Below are 19,839 nucleotides of genomic sequence, written 5' to 3'. Positions count from 1 at the left end.
AACTGTGGGGATAACGGAGGAAGGAGAGGCTGACCGAAAAGTTTCACAAGGGTAGTATTTTTCAGTTGTTCTTCAGAAAGTTTTTAACAGGTGGAGATGGCTTTAGGAATTTTCCACGTGGAGGGAACAGGACAAGCAAAGCTACCCTGAAAGCAAGGAATATGCTGGGGAAATAGCAAATGACCTAGTTTGGATGGAGAATTGGTAAGACCAGACCATGCCCAGCCTTGAGGTCAGGAGTTTGACAGTTGTTCTGACGATAAAGAAGAGCTGTTGAAAGGTTTTAAGCTGGGGAGAGCCGTCATTAGACCTGCATTTTAGCACTATCCCCTTTGGCTGCAGATGGAGAATAGATGCGAGGGGCATGGGTGGAAACTGGAAGACTATGATGAGTTCGTCGAGATAAGGAGGAAATTGATGGGGTGGGGTGGGTGGGTAGTGAGCACTGGTGGTCAGCGGGGATGGAGAGGCGGGCACGCGTGCCGGTTATTGAGCTGGTACAACGCACAGGAGCAGGTGGGGCGTGAAGGGGAGGAAGGAGGTTCCAGTTTGTAGTAACGGGAGGGCGCGGGGACCATTTACAGTGAAACCTCGCGGGAGGAGCGGGTCAGCCCCGCATCGCCTCGCTGGTGGGAGGCGCGGGCGCCACGCGCGCTTGTCCCTCGCGCTCGCCGTCGGCGCTGCCCGCGGTTTGCTCGGAGGAGGCCGCCGGCGCTGCGGTTCCGGTTCCGGTTCGCGTCTGCACCTGCGGCGAGGGCGAAGGCGAGGGCGAGGGCCCGCGGCCATGGCGTACTCTACGGTGCAGAGGTTGGCCCTGGCCTCGGGACTTGTCCTGGCTGTGTCACTGCTGCTGCCCAAGACCTTCCTGTCCCGTGGGAAGCGACAGGAGCCGCCCCCGGCGCCCGAAGGTAAGCGCAGGCCAGCTCCCCCTGAGCCGCCTGGCAGCCCCGCTAAGAGGAGGGAGAACGCTGCTCGCGGGAGGGATGACTCCGGGTCTCCGGTCCCCAGCTAGATATCCGCAAATCGGGAGAAGGCGGACCGGCCCGGACGGCATTTGGTAGGTGCCACGTCCCGCGGTTCCCTTAGCATCCACGGGTATCAGCCCAGCCCCCCCAGCTCCCGCAGCCCCTGCTGACTGACGATCAGGGACCCGGAATACGTGCACACAGGCCTGGGCACTCTCTGGGGGGCTTACACACACCCATTAGTCGCAGCCCCCTCCGCTCACTGGCTGAACTCAATTCGTTCAGGTGCTTCGACTCAGGAGGGCTCCCACTTGGGTTCCCTCTTTACGGTTTCCGTGTGCTTTCTGTCGTGGTTTTATATGAAATGAAGCCAGTGGTATTATTAACCTTAATTCGTGTAGTTTCAATTTGATGTTGTTAGGTGCTCACTGCTTCAGGCTCTTTGTGTGCCTTTTGTAATATACAAGCAGACCTTGGAGATATTGTGGGTTTGGTTCCAGATCACCCTAAAAAAGCGAGTATGGCAATATAGAGAGTTGTAATCTTTTGTTGGTGGAGGATCTTGCCTTCAGTTTGTTTAAAAAACAAAAAAGCAACACTAGTGAAAGCACAGTAAAGCAAAGCACAATCAAACGAGGTATGCCTGTATCTCTGTATCTTGAAGATTTTAATGATCCAAGTATCAAATATTGAGATGAACAGATCACTACAGTAATCTTATTTAAGAATTTATTTGTTAATCCTTTGTTAGTGGCATGATATATATATATATATATATATATATATATATATATATATATAGCTATATATAGCTATATATAGCTATATATAACTATATATAACTATATATAACTATATATATATATATATATATATGGTGTTTAAAAATCCACTCTGTTGGTTGGATTCTGGGGCCTGCCCGTAATGAATGAGTGTAGAGGTGGATGCCAAAGGTTGGGAGAGGGAACTAGAACAATTATCTATATGTAGGTCATGAAGTTCTACTCCAATTATCTCCTATAAATTATCTCTAACATCCTTGAGACATGGTTTTATAGTCTCCAAACACTTCCCTAATGTTCAACCTGTTGATTATTGGACAGCTCCTTTTAAACTGAAATCACCTTTAGTTTGTGCACACCGGCTGTAGCTCCACCCTCTTGCACATAATAGGTTATAAACCCTCTAGATGCAGAGAACTAAACTTTAGGGGTGGAGGCCCGATTGAATCCAGAATTCTGTTGATAGAATTTGCGTGATAATCTCTATGCTTGTAAAATCTGGAAGAGACTTCTAAAAAAATCTTTATATGTTTGTTCTTATTTTTTTTGTCTTATTACAAAACCCAATGGTTTTACTCACTTGTCTAATCATATTATCTGTCTTGAAGAAAAATAAATTTATGATGATCTTGAGCAGTAAAAATTGTTCTCAAACAATGTTTTACTGAATTGTATTCCCATTATGCTGAATTGTCTTGAATTAGTTCTATTCATTGTGAGACACTCTTCTGAATGTATTTTCATGAGAGTAGAACTCAGACATGGCTCTTTTCCTTAAGAACTCAAGTGCTGGTATTCAGTGTTCTCATCTTAGAATCTTTGCATGTTCTGTTCTCTTTATTCCTGAACTGTTCTCCCTTCAACTTCCTTATCATTCAAGTTTCAGCTCAAATGTAACCTCCTCAGAGAGACTTTCCTTAAGGACATTAACTAAAATAACTCTCCTTCCACTTTCTATTTCATCATTTTGTTTTATTTTCTTTATTGCATGGATGACTATATGATACGAAATTTTCTTTGTGTAGTCATTTTTTTGGTTTCTGTCTTCTAGAATAGAATGTAAGTTCCACGGGGGCAGGGACTTTGTCTTGTTTTACCACCTGGCTGAAATGGCAGCCATTAAATACTTTTCAATGAATAATTTAAGATTATGAAGCTACTATATTGTGAATTTTCTTTTTGCATTAGTTATTGAAGTAGTATAATCAAAACAAAAACTTACCTTGAATGATCTATTCTGGTAACAGAAATTTGCTAACTAAAATCCCTGCCTTTGGTACAATAACATTTTAAAAACAGTGACGCCAAGTCATTTTTTGGGGGGTTATATACCCCTTTGAGAATCTGATGAAAGTTATGGATTTTCTCCTTAGAAAAATGCACATACTTTACATATATATATATACATTCAGAATTTAAGTATCAATTCAGAGACTTCACAGAACCCAGAAACCCCTGCTTTGAATAAATGGGACAGCCCCAATTATTTGAAAATTCTTAAAATTTGTTTCATTGTAGCTTCTTATTTCTGCCCTTTGGAGTATGTGAAACAAGCACAGTCCCTTTTCCCCATGACAACCATTAAGATTGTCTTTTCACAAATATTTATGATATACCCTTTCACATAGAATGCACACAGTGACAGATATTGTGGATTCAAAGAAAAAATGAGCCAAATCTCTGCTGAGGAACCCACAGCTTAGTAGAGGAAAACAAACAAGTAAGTGCAAAAAACTGTCAGTTGCAGTCATTCAAGTCCTTGCTGGGAATGGTGGAGACACGTGGTTAAAACTGTCAGTTTTATTGGGGGCAAGAAAGGTGTCAGAGGAGGAGAGGATGTGCTTTTTTCCCTGAGAGTTAATTCACATATCATACAATTCACCCATTTAAAGCATACAATTCAGTGGTTTTTAATATACTCAGAATTGTGTGAACATCACCACAATCAATTTTAGACATTTCATCATCCCCCACAAAAAACCCATACTCTTTAGCCATCACCCTCCAACATCCTCCCCGCCCCTTCAGCCCTAGGTAGCCCCTAATCTACTTTCTCTATTGTTATTTCTATTTTGGACATTTCATACAAATGGAATAATACAACATGTGATCTTTTGTGACTGTCTTCTTTCACTTAGCAGTGTTTTCATGATTTATCCATGTTGTAGCATGTATCAGTACTTCATTACTTCCTCTCCTCAGCCAGGATTGAAGCATTTTAATATTCTTTAGGTGACGTATAAGAAGTACTTCATTACTTTATGGCCGAATAATATTCCATTGTGTGGACATACCACATTTTATTTATCTGCTCATCACTTAATGGCTATTTGGGTTGTTTATATTTTGATTATTATGAATTATGCTGCTATTAACCTTTGTGTAGACATATGTTTTCATTTCTCTTGGGTATATACATTTGGAAAATGTGAGCATTTTAGTGTGGCTAGAACTAATAGTGGAATTTTAGGGTCATATGATTGATTGCTTTAACCTTTCAAGGAACTGCTAGACTCTTTTCCAAAGCAGTTGCACCATTGTACATTCCCACCAGCAGTGTATGAGGGTTCCGGTTTCTCTGCATCTTGCCTATATTTGTTATTGTTTGCCTTTTTGAGTATAGTCATCCTAGTGGGTGTGAAGTAGTATCTCACTGTGGTTTTATTTGCATTTCCTTGATGACTAATAACATTGAGCATCTTTAAATGTGTTTATTATTGGCTGTTTGTCTATCTGTGGAGAAATGTCTACGCAGATCTTTTGCCCATTTTTTAAATTGGCTTACTTTTTATTGTTGAGTTTTAAGAGTTCTTTATATATTTTAGATACAATCCATTATAGATACAAATCAGGTATATGATTTGCAAATATTTTCTCTCATTCAGTGGTTGTCTTCACTTTCTTGATGGTGTCCTTTTAATTAGAAACTTTTATTTTGATGAAGTCCAGTTTATCTGTTTTTTACTTTTGTTGCTTCTGCTTTTGTTATATCTAAAAAATCATTGCCAAATCCAAGGTCCTAAAGATTTATGCCTATGTTTTCAAGTTTTATAGTATTTGCTCTTACAGTTAAGTCATTAATTCACTTTGAGTTAATTTTTATATATAGTGTTAGGTCCAGTTTCAATTGGATATGTAGTTGTCCCAATGCCATTTGTTGAAAAGACTGTTCTTTTTACATTGAATTGTTTTGATAACCTTGTTGAAATTCAATTGACTATAAACGTGAGAGTTTATTTCTGGACTCTCAAATCTGTTCCATTGTTATATACGTACATATATATTATATATATACGTGCCAGTACCACAGTCTTGATTACTATAGTAAGTTTTGAGGTCATGAAGTGTGAGTCCTCCTGCTTTGTTCTTTTTCAAGATTGATTTCTGAGTCCTATGACCTAGCATTTCCATATAAATTTTAGAATTAGCTTGCTAATTTCTGAAAGAAAAAAAAAGCCATCTGGGATTTTAATATTGTGTTGAATATAGATTGTGTTGAATCTGTAGATCAATTTGGGGAATATTGCAATCTTAACCTTATTAGGTCTTTCAGTCTATGAACACAGGATTTCTTTTAATTTAGGTCTTTAATTGTTTTCAAAGAAGTTTGTAGTTTTCAGTGTACAAGTCTTCTTTTGTTAAATATATCTCCAAGTATTTTATTATTTTTGATGTTATAATTTGAATTATTAATTTTATTTTCATATTGCTTATTACTAGTTTATAGAAATGCAGTTAAGTTTTGTGTATTGTAATCTGCATCCTTGCTGAATTGTTTATTAACTCTAACACATGATCATGTCATCTGCAAATAGAGACACTTTTACTTCTTTCTTTCCAATCTGCGTGCCTTTTGTTTTTCTTGCCTGTCTGGGCTAGAACCTCTAGGACAATGTTGAATATAGAAGTAGTGAGAGTGAACATTCTTGTCTTTCTCCTGATCCAAAGAAGAAAGCTTTCGTACCATTAAGTACGATATTAGCTGCGGGTTTTTTGTGGATGCCCTTTATCAGGTTGAGGAAGTTCCCTTCTCTTCCTAGTTTGTTGAGTGTTTTTATTAAGTAGGGATGTCGAATTATGTCAAATGTTTTTTCTACGTCTATTGAGATGTTCATGGGATTTTTGTCCTTCATCCTATTGATATAGTTTATAATGTAATTGATTTTTGGATATTAAACTAACCTTGCATTCCTTGGCTAAATTGAGGCAGTAACTTAAACAAAGCACTTTTTTCAGCCAGATTAAGAAGGTCATCCTAAGCAAAGGGAACACAGAGGGGGAATAAATAAAAAATAAAAATAAAAACAAATCAGAGCCTTAAAATAGCTTTAGAGTTGTAAGAGGTGAGACCAAAGAAATTGGCAGGGGCCAAACTGAAGATTTGTTTCTGCCATACTTAAGGAATTTGGATTTTATTTTTAGGTAGAGGAATTTGCCATTGTAAGTTTGTAAATAGAAGAGGGACATCCACTCTGGTTTTAGAAAAGACACAAAGACACCCTGGCAGCAGTATAGAGGCTGCATGTTGAGGATTTCTTCAGGGAGAAGACTGTACAGTGACCCAGCTGAGACATCATGAGCATCATTAAGCCAGTGTCTCATCAGTTAGAACACTCATGACAAGTGACAGAAAATTCAACTTGAACTGTCTTAATATAGAAAGAGAATTTATTGTCTTGTATAAAGGAAACTGGCCTCTAATGTTGCTTGATCCAGAGATTCACAATCTCATCAGGGCTGTAGCTCTGATATTTGTCCTTTTCTCTCCTGAGCTCATTCTCAAGTTGGCTCTATCCTCTGCTCTCTCAGGATAGCAGCAATGGGTGCAACAGTTCCAGACATCACCTTCTCAACATTCTATTCTCTGGAGAAAGAGTGTCTTTTCTGTTAAACTCTTCCCTCATTCCCACCTCACTCTTACTGCCCCCCATTCTTTCCCAATAGTTCCAGCTAATATCCACCCATATTAATGGCTTGAATTAAGTTACTTTCAGTGCTGTTGGTAGAAAGAATATGCCGATTGCTCTGAAGTTGAGAGTGATGATTCCCAAAGGGAGATAGGGATACTGGAGGAAGAGGAGTAAATGGAGCAGGGGAGATTGTCGACATTGGGTAGGAGAACAAGTTTAAGAGACATTTTAAAATAGAAGTGGAAGGTAAGGGAGAGGGAGGCGTCTTGGATTATTCTCAGGTCATTGGCTTAGGTGAACAGACAGATGGTGATGCTCTTCACCACAACAGGATGGAGGAAAAGTATATTTAAGGGGAAAATGGTGAGTTGAGGAATTTGAAGACTAGTATCATGTCCCATTCTTCAGTCTTTTTTCCTACGTTGCCATCTCTAGCTCCCTCATGCATTCCTCATCTGACATATCTGACATAGTGGGAAGTATCTCAGTGCACCCCTCTTGGAAGGCAAATAACAGCAGGTGTAAGCCAATTCACTCGTGGAAGAGCAGCCTATTGCCTGTCCCCACATTCCTCTTTAAAATTCTATACTTAATGCACCCTGGGGATAGCTTTGGGTTTTTGGCATTTTACTTGCTGACCTCATTGTATATTAGAATCCTAAGCTTTTCTTTAAAAAATAGGTTTTGTCTGTCTTGCACTGTTTGCTTGATATTTTGGAACCAAACATACCACTTTATAGTCTTTCTTATTGCATTTTATCTGTTTAAATGTGGTCTAGAATTCTAGCCATTTGAAATTTTTCTATTCAGCGCATTTATTTACCATCTCTCTCAGCTATATGCCATCTTTGATTTAAAAAAGAAAACAAAACACACACATACAAACTTTTATTAAGGGCATTTTCAAACCTAAACAAAAGTGGAGACAGTAGTAAAATGAATCCATTATCACCCTGCTTCAACAACCATCATCTTTCGTCATGGGTATCTCCACTACTCTCCCTCCCGCCACACACACACTTGATTATTTTGAAGCAAATCCCAGACATTGGATAATTTTATCCTTAAATACTTTAGTATGCATCTCTAAAACATAAGAATTCTTAAAACATAGCCACAATACCATTATCACATGTAAAACAATCCTTATTGTGATTTATATCCGGTCGGTGTTCAAATTTCTCTCACTGCCTCATGATTTTTTCCCCCCACAATTTCACCCTTATGATCATCATGTCTTCTTGATAGATCATTCAAATTATTTTTTAAAATGTATCAGTCATTTGAAACTGCTCTTAGGATTGTACCAGTCAATTCACTAAAACGTTTTGTGTAAAATCATTCAACCAGTCGGCCATTTGATTACTTTACTCCATCTTATTCTGTCTTAGAATGTGGTCTGCCTGCTTCCTCCCTTTTCTCTTCAGTCTGTTCTCAACACAGCAGCCGTGTTGATCCTGACAGACCTAAGTTTCTCCTCTCCACAAAACCCTTCAGTGCCTTCCTGGCTCACTCAGATGAAAAGACAGTCTGTACTGACCTAAAAGGCCCCACTTAATGCTCTTCCCCATTTCCTTGTACTTTTCCTGCCTCCTTACTTTGCTTTGACCATACTGGCCTCTCCTGGCTGTCCCTTGAGCATTCCAGGGATAACTCCCATCGCAGGGCCTTTGCATTTGCTGTTCTCTCTGCCTGAAATGCTCTTTTTGAATATCCATGTGCCTTCCCTTCATCTTAAGGTCTTCACTTGAATGACATCTCCTGAGCTTTCTCTGGCCACTCCAGCTAAAAGCTTAACTTCCCTCCAACATGGTTGATCCCCTTTGCTTGCTTTATTTTTTCTCCTTAGTATTGATCATTATCTTGTTTATTGTCTCTTTTCGCACTTATAAGTGAGGTTCCACAAAGCGAGGGATTTTTGTTGTTTGCTGCTCTATCTCCAGTTTTAGACTAAGCGTGCACATAATAGACAACAAATATTAATGAATGAAAGAATGAGTAAATTGAGTGATTTAATCAATGCTGGCTCCTAGGGACTATGGCTTCCTCTAGTAGCATTTGTAAGCTATTACCTTATTGTGTTCTTTATTGTTACATAAATTGTTGTGCATAGATGTGATGGACTATTATGAATCCAGTAAATTATATTCATGAAGAGTTTTAAATGGTATGGGAGAATTATATGCTATGCGTGAAAAATAAAGATGTACTCACTATATATTTAGAAAGAAATAGGCCAACATTTTAACAGTGGTTTATCTGGATGAATTATGGGTGGTTGTTATTCTTTACACTTTTCTGTATTTTCTCAATTTTCCATAGGTATGTATTTCTTTTATAATAAGGAAAAAAATAATGTTCCTTCCCACATTCACTCCATCAAAAAAAATAAAAGGCAGGGGAATCCTGTTTAGAATCTAGCCTAATTGCTACAACTGACTCACTTTCCTGTAGTTGAGAAGTCCACCATCCACCTTCTACTTTTTGCATACTGGAGCAGTAGTTATCTACTACCTCCATTCTTTCAAGATTTCTCTTTTTATCAACATAATTTCTTAAAATTGTCTTTAGTTCAGTGATCTTATTTGCAAATGTTCCCAATCTTCTTGGTAGAAGTTATTTAGTGAATAGACTTGAACTTGTCTCTTCACCCTTCTGGGACTTTTATTTTATTTATTTTTCTTAGGATTGTTAATTATCTTACATTTAACCCAAAATGCATTCCCTTTGGTAGAGAAATGTGGAAGCAAAATCGAGGTTGAGAAGTTCTGCTAGCATAACATTTTACCATCAGGCAAATTGCTTTTTTTGCTACCCTTTTCGTAAATCCTAATTTATTTTGGACCTTGGCCTCTTTGTATGGTTCTTCCAAGTCTTGCCACTCTTTCGTGCTGATTGCTTATGTGTCTTTCTGTTCATCTTTTTCTCTGTTCTGTTAGAAGAGTTCCCTATACATCTACTTTTTCCCCTCTGCCTTTCCTACCTGCTTGAGAATTTTTGAAATACCCAAACAAATGCATTTTAAGAGTTTTCCTCTTAGACATGAACTCATGCCTTGGAACTGTGTTTTCAAAACTTCTTAATTCTGTCTTCTGAGAGCCTATGCCACACAAAGTACCTTCTTTAGTCTCACAAATACTAAGTTGACATGGACTCTTTCTCCTGTAGTTCTGCTTTCATTCCACCAACCAATGTATTCTTGGCCAGAGTAGCAGTTCCCCTGCTTTTATCTTATGTGGAACCTGAAAATGTCAGCACACCATGTCAGGAGCTTGTCAGTTGTTCTAGTGTTAGCAGACTGAGACCTGGAATAGGTGCCGGGGTAGCTGAAGCCCTCCCAGATGATAGTATGCTGCTTCTGGGCTAGAATTGGCTTTGGGGGAAGGGGTGAGGGGTGGGGTTCAACGCACCACGTCCACTTGACTAGGCCAGTGAGGCTCCCACAGTAATGTCATTTCTGGCATCTCCTGCTGAGCCTGCTGGCCTGTATTTTCCAGTGAGTGTCTCCCTTTGAATGCTTATATATAGGGTTCCTTCCCAGTCCCTTCCCAGTAGCCCTGTTCTTCTGAAATAGCTCAGACTCTTTTGTCACCAAGTTCTCCTCAAGGGAGTCATGCCTGCTGAGTCTTGAGCTCTCTTGAGATAAAATACAAACACACACATCTGTGTATATGTATGTATATATATATATATATATATATATATATATATATATATACACACACACACACACACACACATATATGAGTATAACACACGCATATGTAATTCTTTGTCTTAAATTAGCTCTTTTTATGTTGGTATGTAAGGGCCAAGGATAAATGTGTTGAATTGGTCCCTTAACTTTTTCTTCTCTCCTAATAAAACATGAGCTATTTACCCTGAAAGTGTCCAAAGAAGAGAAGGGACAATTTGAGAGCCTGTGAATGCGTGTAAATTAGGCGCTTTTAGAAGTTCAGAAACTTAGAGGTGAGGGAGGGTGATCTGTGGGTAGTACCTTTGTCAGTTACCTGGACTGCCATTTTCTATTCTCAAAACTGTGAAATTGAAAACACTCAGGATAGTGAAGTACAAAACGGTTTTTAGCCTTGACAGTGACTGGGCTGAGTCTTGAGATTCCATTAAAGGCCAACAGGCACAGTGTTAGTCATGCAGTTAGTTCAGCCAAGTGTGTAGCGTGCGAGAGCCAGAGCGCACCCTGGGTCTGGCATGTTACCTATTTCTGTTTCCCAGTCCATCCCCATAGAGGCTGTGCGACACAAATGTAACTCTTGAATAAAGCCAGGTACAAGTGCAATTAAAGAGGTTCGAGGAGTGTGTTCTAAGTACATGGGGTGACATGAGAAAATGCTTTGGGATGAGGGCAATATTTGGCCTTGGCCTTGAAAGATAGGCTGGATTTAGATATTATGGAGTTGGAGAGAAAAGCAAAACCCCTGGAGTATGAAGGCTTAGAGGCAAGAAATCACAGGGCAGGGGTGACCAGTTAGCTCAGTTGGTTAGAGCGCTGTGCTAATAACACCAAGGTTGTTTGTTCTATCCCTGCATGGGCCACTGTGAGCTGCGTCCTCCTTTAAAAAAAAAGTCACAGGGTAGGCTCAAAGCATGGTGAGAAGTCTAGTTAGGCTGAATCAAGAGAATGTAATGGGAAAGAAGTGTGAAGAGGTACGTTTAGACTAGATTATGGAATTCAGTTATTTAGGAATTATTTAGGGAGGGGAAATCAGAATTTGTTAAAGACTTACTGTGCATGCTGGGTGCTTTGTATGTGTTATCTTATTTGATATTCTTCCTGGAAATATACCTAAAGAGTAGAATTGCTGGGTCATATGGAAACTTTGTTTACTCTTTTGAGGAACCCCCAAACTGTTTTTCAAAGTGGCTGCACTATTTTACATTGCCACCCTCAGAGTATGAGAGTTCCATTTTCTCCACATCCTCACCAACACTTGTTATATATTTTTGATTATGGCATCCTAGTGGATATAAATTGGTATCTCATTGTGGATTTAATTTGCATTTCTTTGATGGCTCGTGGTGTTGGACATTTTTTCATTTGTTTATTGGTCATTTATATATTTGGGAGAAATCTCTGTTGAGCCTTTGACCATTTTTAATTGGGTCGTTTTGTTGTTGAGTGGTAAGAGTTCTTTATATTTTTTGGATATTAGCCACTTACCAGATACATGATTTGCAAATATTTTCTCACATTCAGTGGGTTGTCTTCACTTTCTTGATGGTGTCCTTTGCAGCACAAAAGTTTTAAAATTTGAAGTTCGATTCACCTATTTTTTTCTTTGGTTGCTGATGCTTTTGGTGTCATATCTAGGAAACCATTGCCTAATCTAAAGTCATGAAGATTTATGTCTATGTTTTCCTCTAAGAGTTTTATAATTTTAGCCCTTACATTTAGGTCTTTAATCCAGTTTGAGTTTTTAGATTTAATATGAGGTGTACTTCATCCTTTTGATGTGGATATCTAGTTGTTCCCATACCATTTGTTGAAAGACTGAGTGACTTTTAAAGCTCCTTCTGACTCTGAAGATTCTATTATATAATGCTTTGTAGTACATTTGTTTCAGTTATTGTCTAAACAGGTAGGCATTCAGGGTTTCATGTGATGGCCACCCTTTTCTCAAGAATACATTGTGTCTAGGGGTGGCCCGTTAGTTCAGTTGGTTAGAGCGTGTTGCTGGTAACACCAAGGTTGTTGGTTCGATCCCCACCTGGGCCACTGTGAGCTGCACCCTCCTTGTGTCTAAAAACAGGGATTGCCATTGGTCTTTTCCTCCAGATTTCTCAGTTGCTTTCAAGTCTATCTTCCTTTGACTTTTACCATACTGGTTTGTTTCTGGTCCTCTTTGACCAACTCAGTTTCCTTTTCTTCCTCTTTTTGCACATATGTACACATATCCCTCCAGCCTTTTTGGCCTGGGAGCCATTCACTCACCTAATTTTCATTAGCTTTGTCATTTACGTGGCGTGGAGTCTCTTCTCAAGCCAAGCTATAGTCTAATAACAATTTCTTCTGAATGTGCCCCCAACACCTGGAATTTAACATGTAAAAGTGTGTACTCCGTCTTTCCCTCATCATGAGCCCTCCCAGTTTCCTCATTGTCCTCTGCTAGTATCTTAAACTCCTGACCTTGGAGTTTTCTGTCCCCCTTTCTGACGCCCCCTCCCATTAGCTCTGTATTCTGGTCAGTATTAAATGCTGCTGATCATTGCATACGTGTAAGAGCCCTTGGACCTGTGCTTTCCTCTTTGTAGCTACAGCCAGAGCCTCCAGCCCTTGTATCTCAACTGAATTGCTGCTTTCTTATTAATTTCCCAAGCCCTAATTTCTCTCCATTTAGGCAGGCCCTGTGCTCAACTACTAGATTAACCCCCTCAAACCCGTTTCTCATTAAGTCATTTCCCTGATCCTAGACCCACAGTATCAAATTTATACACCACAAGTTAGCATTTAAGTATCCCACCTCTACTTCCCTCCCTTATCTCTTATTACTTCCCTAAATGGAGCCAAACTAATTTGGTAGTTAGCCTTGTTTATTCTTTGTTTGTTCTCCTCTCTTCCTCATTGCGCACACTTTTCTTTCCTCCTGGTGCGCCTTTGCTTCTCTGCTATTCTGAGTCTCATTACCTCATTTGACTCCTCTCCTCTTTTTTTTCCTTTTTGCATTCTTTGCTTACTTAGTTTGTCCAGTAATAAGGTCCGTGATACCCTACCTTTTTAAAAAAATAGCTTATTTTTTAAAAATTATCTATTAAATAGATTGGAACATGATCTTTTAGGAATACCCTGCCCTTTTTGTTGTTTGTTTTGAATATGCTGCTTTTTAAAAGCACCGTTCCATGTGGGAACTATTGTTTCTATTGTGTTTATGGCTTTTCCTCCTTTCACACGTCCAGCACAGAGTCCTGAACATAATAACTGTCCAATAAACCTTCCTGGCTGACAGATCTGTAAAAGTGTTGGGGGGAGATGTGGAATGATTAGCATCATCGTCATTTTTTAATTTTAGAAATGCAAACTAATGCTTTTTGTGCCATTACCAGGTTTTAAATTTTTTGTTTTATGCCAAGTTTTGAAGACAGTGTTCTCAGTACAGTAAAATGAAGTTCAACGTATTACTACAAATGTTAGATCTAGTTTATTGAGCACTGGCCACCCAATATATCTGCTTTCTTTCGAGAGAAAGTTTAGCTGCTTGGATGCTGGCTAGGTGTTTTTTTGAAGGTGCATTACAACTTTAAAGCCCATACTCACCATTGACTATGTTAAGATCCACAGCAGCACGGTCACCATGCCCAGAATACGGAGTGGTGATCTGGTCTTCTTCTGTCTGAAGCCGTGTGAGGACTTCTGTTGATGACCTTCTCTTAAAAAGAAGCGTTTCTTCCCGTAATTTCCGTGTCACCCAAAGTCAGCATCAGGAACAAGGGGAGTGGCGCTTGACTGAGAGGATCGAAGGCCGCAGGTGCTCCCCGGTCAGTGGCGCGCTGTGTCACCTGCCCGTCCGCTGCTCTCCTTCTTACCTCAGGAGCAGCCTTGGCTTAAAGACAGTCCTTAGTTCTTAGCGCCTCGTTAACGTCTTCAGTACAAGCTTCCTTTCTTGTGTTGGTCTTTACTTTTTAACCCTTTGTCTTCAATCCACATGCCCATTCCCTTCCTCATTCACATGCACCCACTTTAATGTGTTTGTTTTATGACCTTACACCTCCACATAGCTGCTCAAAAATATATGTAGTATAATTATGGGTGTCTTCTGCTTGCATGATGGTATTTGCTTATTTTTTTACTCAATGCTGTTCTTTTTAAGATGTACTCATGTTGCTGTAGGTACATCTAAAGTGTGATTTCTAAAAGCTCTATAGAATTCCATGTTTGTATCTACTCCAGACTGATTTTGCATTCATCCAGTTATGGAAAGCGAAGTTTCTTCAAGCCCCCTGCCATTTCATCATCGCAGCAGACACTCTCATGGGTCTATAAAGTATAATTCAATTTGGGTACAGACATCCTTATTTGAGAATTTCTTTGGAATTGATTCACCTGAGTGGATCACTGGACCACAAGGCATAGGCACACTTAGTGTCGCTAAGTGCAGACACACAACTCAGCAGGATGGCTGTGTCCATTCATACTCCCCCGCTGTGCTTGCGGGGTCTCGCCTCCCACATCTTCCCAGTTCTGGAAAGCAATCTTTGCTGTTATCCACCATTCCCATGTTTCCCCTTCTGAGAGGTGCAAGTGCTACTTCATTGTTTTAATTTATATTTTACTCATTGGTTTTACTTTGAATTTGATCCATCTCTTTATGTACTTTTTAAAAAAATCTTCTACGCTTTTCTTTCTTGGAGTTCCCGACTCATATCTTTTGACCATGTTTCTATTGGGTTTCCTGTGATGTTCATATCAATTGTAGGAATTTTTGTCCGTTCTAGGTATTTAATCCCTTGTCAATTTCAGATGTTACAAAAGCTGTTTCTTGTCTGTCATCTGTCTTAACTGTGTTCGTGGTATTCTTTATTGAACAGAAATCTGTAATTTTGATGAAGTCAAATCCAACAGGTTTTCACTGTATGTTTTGTATTTGTAGTGTCTGATTTGTGAAGCCTTTCTCTCGATAGTGTTTTCTGCTCTGTAAGTTTATCTCCCTGTGGTTTTTCCACACAAGCCTGTTTACATGGCCTTTTGAAGAGATGTTTTCCCTTTCTTTCTCACCTCTGGCTCTCAGTAGGCTTGGCAGTTGGTGTTAATGTTTGGCTGCTTCTGATGGAGGGAAAAAATGCAAGAAAACCAATGCACACTTTCCTTTCTCTAAGTCCTGCCCTTCACTCACAGGGATGGGCCCCTGTGACCCTGTTTGTACTATGTAAATCCTATCTGCTCAGCTACAGCTGAGTAGAAAGGGATGCCTACCTATGCAAGCTGAGTATGTAAAATCTTCCTCCAAGGAATTTGAAATGATGACCAGTCTCTGCTGACCTCTTGAAGGACATGCAAAGGAGGGGTTTGGGGATGACCATCTTCTCCCATTTCGCAAAGAAACTAAAGAAATGGTCTGCAGAGAAAGGAGAATGAAGAAGATACGCACAGAGAAACAGAGAAAAAAGCCTTATGGCTCCATAGAGAGGGAGAAAGATGAGGTAGAATGTGAGAGTAGCTGTCCTGGATTCTGATGGCTTTCCAGTTTCCAGCTCTATTCTCCACTGAGACCCGATTGCATTTCCTTGCCTGTATTAGTTAGGGGTGGCTACCTGCTATAACAGACTCCAAAGTGTATAATGGCCCTAACACAATAGAAGTTTATTTCTCCTCACATAAACACGTCCAGATGGTTCTGAGTTGGCAGGGTGGCAGCAGTAGAGGGCTCTGTGCCACACAGTTATTCAGTAACCCAGGTTGTTGGAGGCGCTGCCATTTTCATCACTTGACTTTCAGGGTCTTCCTAGGTGTCAGCATCCAGCCTGCAGACAGGAAATGAACATGGAGTTCAATACATGGGATGTCTTATAGGCCAGGCCTTGAACTAGCATATTTCCCCCACGTTCCTTTGGTTGGAACTCAGTCACATGGCCACATTTAACTGGATGGGAAGCTGGAAAATGTTGTCTAGCTGTGGACCCAAAAGGAAGAGAAAAAATGGGTTTGGTGAACAGCTAGAAATTCCCACATCATATTATCTGTGTGATACCTCTGTATTCTTATAATCAAGTTCCTGTTTTTTCTTAAATTTCTTTGACTTGACTTTGTTATTTGTACATCAATGCAAGAGGTGTTTTCATAATAGTCATGTTTAAAAGAGTAGAAGGAATAAACTCGGATTAATTTATTTTCTCAGGCAAGTTGGGTCGATTTCCACCTATGATGCGTCATCACCAGGCACCCGCAGACGGCCAGGCCCCTGGGGCTCGTTTCCAGAGGTCTCACCTTGCAGAGGCCTTTGCAAAGGCCAAAGGATCAGGCGGAGGCCCCGGAGGAGGAGGAAGTAGTGGGAGAGGCCTGATGGGGCAGATTATTCCAATCTATGGTTTTGGGATTTTTTTGTACATACTCTACATTCTATTTAAGGTAAGTGGAATCATCTTGATCATGTTACATCAACGACAATCTAATATCATTGTACTACAAATCATTTTCAGTATTAAAACCCTTTACAGTTCATAACCCTTTTTTAAATCTATCATCTCTTTAAACCTTGCCTCTTCTTCATAAGGTGTATAGGATAGCTGTTATCTCAGTTTTACAGATGAGAAAGTCGTCACTTGGAGCTTAAATGATTTGCCCCAGAATTCACAACTTAAACTGCAGACCCAGGACTCGACCCTGGATCTTCAGTTCCTAATCCAGTTAGCAATGAAGTTCAAAGCCCTTCCCCCCCCCCTCCTTTTTTTTGACTAGGCATCTTTGCAAACTGAAAAGGCATAAAGCTGTTCCAAGAAGAGCTTTAGTATTAGGATTGGCACATGATTTCCAGGTAGCCACTGTGAGACCAGATAACAACGGGTATCAACATCACTTTGCCCTTCTTTTCCCTGCAGGAGTATGAGGTGCTGTTTTTAACATCATGTCCAGTAATTCTCCTGAAACAGCATTGCCACGTCCTAAGCCTAATATTTCCTACCTCCACGGAGACGTGGTTTGGGTCTTTTACAAGCAGACTCCTAATTAAGTTCCACCTTCAGGCAGGCTTTGCCAGGCCGTGGGCCTCAGCCTGTGCAGTGGAGGCAGGAACTTCACTTTGCCATTCTAACTAGAGTGAGGCAAGTTCTTCTTGTCCAGGAATTCTGCAGGCAGCCCAAGCTGAGTCTTTGATGAGCATGGGCAAGGCAGATGACCTATAGAGAGATTTTTTTTTCCTTGTGCCTTGATAAATTTTTACCTAGAAACCTTCTGTTGGCTTTTTTTTTTTTTTTTTGAGATGTTTCTCTAATGTTGCTATTTGATTGGATTTCTGACTTAATTTTTGTCTCCCAACCTTTTTTTTTCTTTCTTTTTATTTATTTTTTTCATTTAATATGAGGGATTCCGTGACTTTGAGGTTCTGAGCTGCTGTTGATGTGCTGTACCTCCTTCAATTCTCAGCTTTCAAAGGGAAAAACTGCAGAGGATCGGAAATGCTCTACCATTACCCCTGGAAACACCCACAGGAAAATTAGTAAGTGCCCTTTTCCATTTAGTCACAAGTTTTATTGTGTCAGACAGCTATAATACAGCCAGAGGGACGATCTGTGGATATGTCTTAAAAGCATTTCTCAAAACTTGCACCAAGTTAATCTGATGTCATTTTTAACCTTAGCTCTGGGAATTCTGAAAAGTGTCTATATTGATGTTGGGCTTTTAAGGGAAAAATAGTTACAAAAAGTGCAAAACCGCTGGTTTACTTTTTTATATGTTAGCAAATTAACATTTCACATTTGGAATGGGTTACTTCTCATTTTCAGACTTCAGAATATTGGTAGCTAATATCTTTATTTCATAGGGAGGAGAAGTGAAGCAGAAAGATGAAGTCATTGCCAAAGTCAGTTGTTAGATCTAGGGACAGAGTTTAACACTTCTGGCTCTTGAAACATGATCATCAAATATTTACTAACCAACTAGAATATTCTGTGCTCTCTGGGGAAATGAAATGTATATGGCATGGCTCTTTCTTCTAAGAATTTATAGTCTAAGATGGATGTCCGGAAAAATAACTTGTGAAAAGTGTACTACCTAGAAAGAAGGGACTTGACGAAAGTCTTATGGGAAATCACTTCTAGCTGGGTGTCTGTGAAGGTGGTCTGGTCAGATAGATGGGATGGACTGAGTGAGACACAGCCTGACATAGGGCAGCTGTGGGAAAGAAGGCCCGAAGAGGAGGTAGGTTAAGCCATGTTGCTGAAGGCCTTGGAGGCCAAACTGCTTTATCCTGTGGATAATGAAGCCTCATCAGAGGCTTCTTAAAAAAAAAAGAAAAAAAGATTAGCAAAATGATGTGAGGCTGGACCACAGGAGCATCTGCCCTTGGCCTTAATTGCTTTTTGGGTTTATTCCGGATTCTCTGTGGAAATAGGTATTCCAGTCCCATTCTGCATCCTTTTTGGAAATCCTATTCAGGGAATTCTTTGAGAAAGCTTCTGTGGTCTTAGTGGAGATAGTGCCTAACAGTAATGGTAAATGCATCAGTAAAATAATTTTTAAAAGATTTGTGGACTCTCTAAAGAGTAGCAAATTCTGTATCCTGTCACATAATGCATTTAAAACAGAAATCAGTAAATAAAATGAATTCCTAGGAGCAGCTGTTTTATCATGTAGTAGCAGTTATATCCACGTCTTCTCCTTCAATTCTGAATCATGCAGAAAATAAAAATAACTGAAACATTTATGTGGCACAGTCCCCTAGACACGTTGCAGATGTTAGCTGCATGAATACGAATTTATTCCAGAAGTAGTAAAAGGCCTTTGAAATATCACATTTATAAGGATCCTTTAAATATATCTGCATAGAATGGTAGCTGGGCATGAAACAGAAAAACGAAATCACCTACATAATGAACCACATTTTGTTTTCCTACTGCTTTAAAGTTCATTTCATGTTCGGATTTAGGGATTTGGTTTTCTGTTCTCCTTTTAAGGTCTTAATGTTAGTTTCAGTAGATAGATGTGCTCTGTACTGACCCTTGTTGAGGAGACTACTGGGAGGCAGGTTACATCACATCACTCCACATGACTTGGGCAGAAAACCTTGGGCAGGGAGGTGTCAGCCCTAGTTCAAAACTTCCTCTATTGAAGAAACATAACATTTAAACTATTACCTTCCAGATATGTTTTCAGCCTTAGGTGTAGGTGAAATACTGCTCATTTAAGGGTCTTAACTCCTTTTCTAAAGTACCTTACAGGTTTGGTACTTTACCCCCGAGCATCATTTGGATTAGAATAGCCAAGTGTGAAAGTAACTTTAGTGTCCATCAATAGATGAATGGATAAAGAAGATGTGGTACATATATACAGTGGAATATTACTCAGCCATAAAAAGAATGCAGTCTTGCCACTTGCAACAACATAGATGAACTTGGAGGGTATTACTCGTATACTAAGTGAAATAAGTCAGACAGAGAAAGACAAATACTGTATGATTTCACTTATATGTGGAATCTAAAAAGTAAACCAACAAAACAGAACAAAGAAGAAACAGT

The 19,839-nt window shown here is 39.7% G+C and overlaps 1 protein-coding gene across 6 annotated transcripts in view; it reads left to right on the top strand.

Moving 5' to 3' along the window:
* The first annotated feature begins 573 nt into the window (after positions 1–573).
* The window catches only part of RIC3 (RIC3 acetylcholine receptor chaperone), a 43,427-nt gene continuing 24,161 nt past the window's right edge, over positions 574–19,839 (top strand). Inside the window, exons 1-3 of one of the 6 annotated variants that reach the window (XM_019728386.2) lie at positions 574–908; positions 16,506–16,735; positions 17,750–17,822. In XM_019728386.2, coding sequence (XP_019583945.2) covers positions 785–908; positions 16,506–16,735; positions 17,750–17,822 — 427 coding nt within the window. In that variant the 5' untranslated portion in view covers positions 574–784. Of the gene's footprint in view, positions 909–946; positions 1,058–16,505; positions 16,736–17,687; positions 17,823–19,839 lie in introns of those variants that run through there. The other 5 variants (XM_074335944.1, XM_019728365.2, XM_019728382.2 and 2 more) reach the window with 5 other exon arrangements.

The sequence above is a fragment of the Rhinolophus sinicus genome, linkage group LG06 (assembly GCF_036562045.2).
Source record: "Rhinolophus sinicus isolate RSC01 linkage group LG06, ASM3656204v1, whole genome shotgun sequence".
Classification (NCBI taxonomy): Eukaryota; Metazoa; Chordata; class Mammalia; order Chiroptera; family Rhinolophidae; genus Rhinolophus; species Rhinolophus sinicus.
This window is presented reverse-complemented; position numbering and strand designations above follow the sequence as displayed.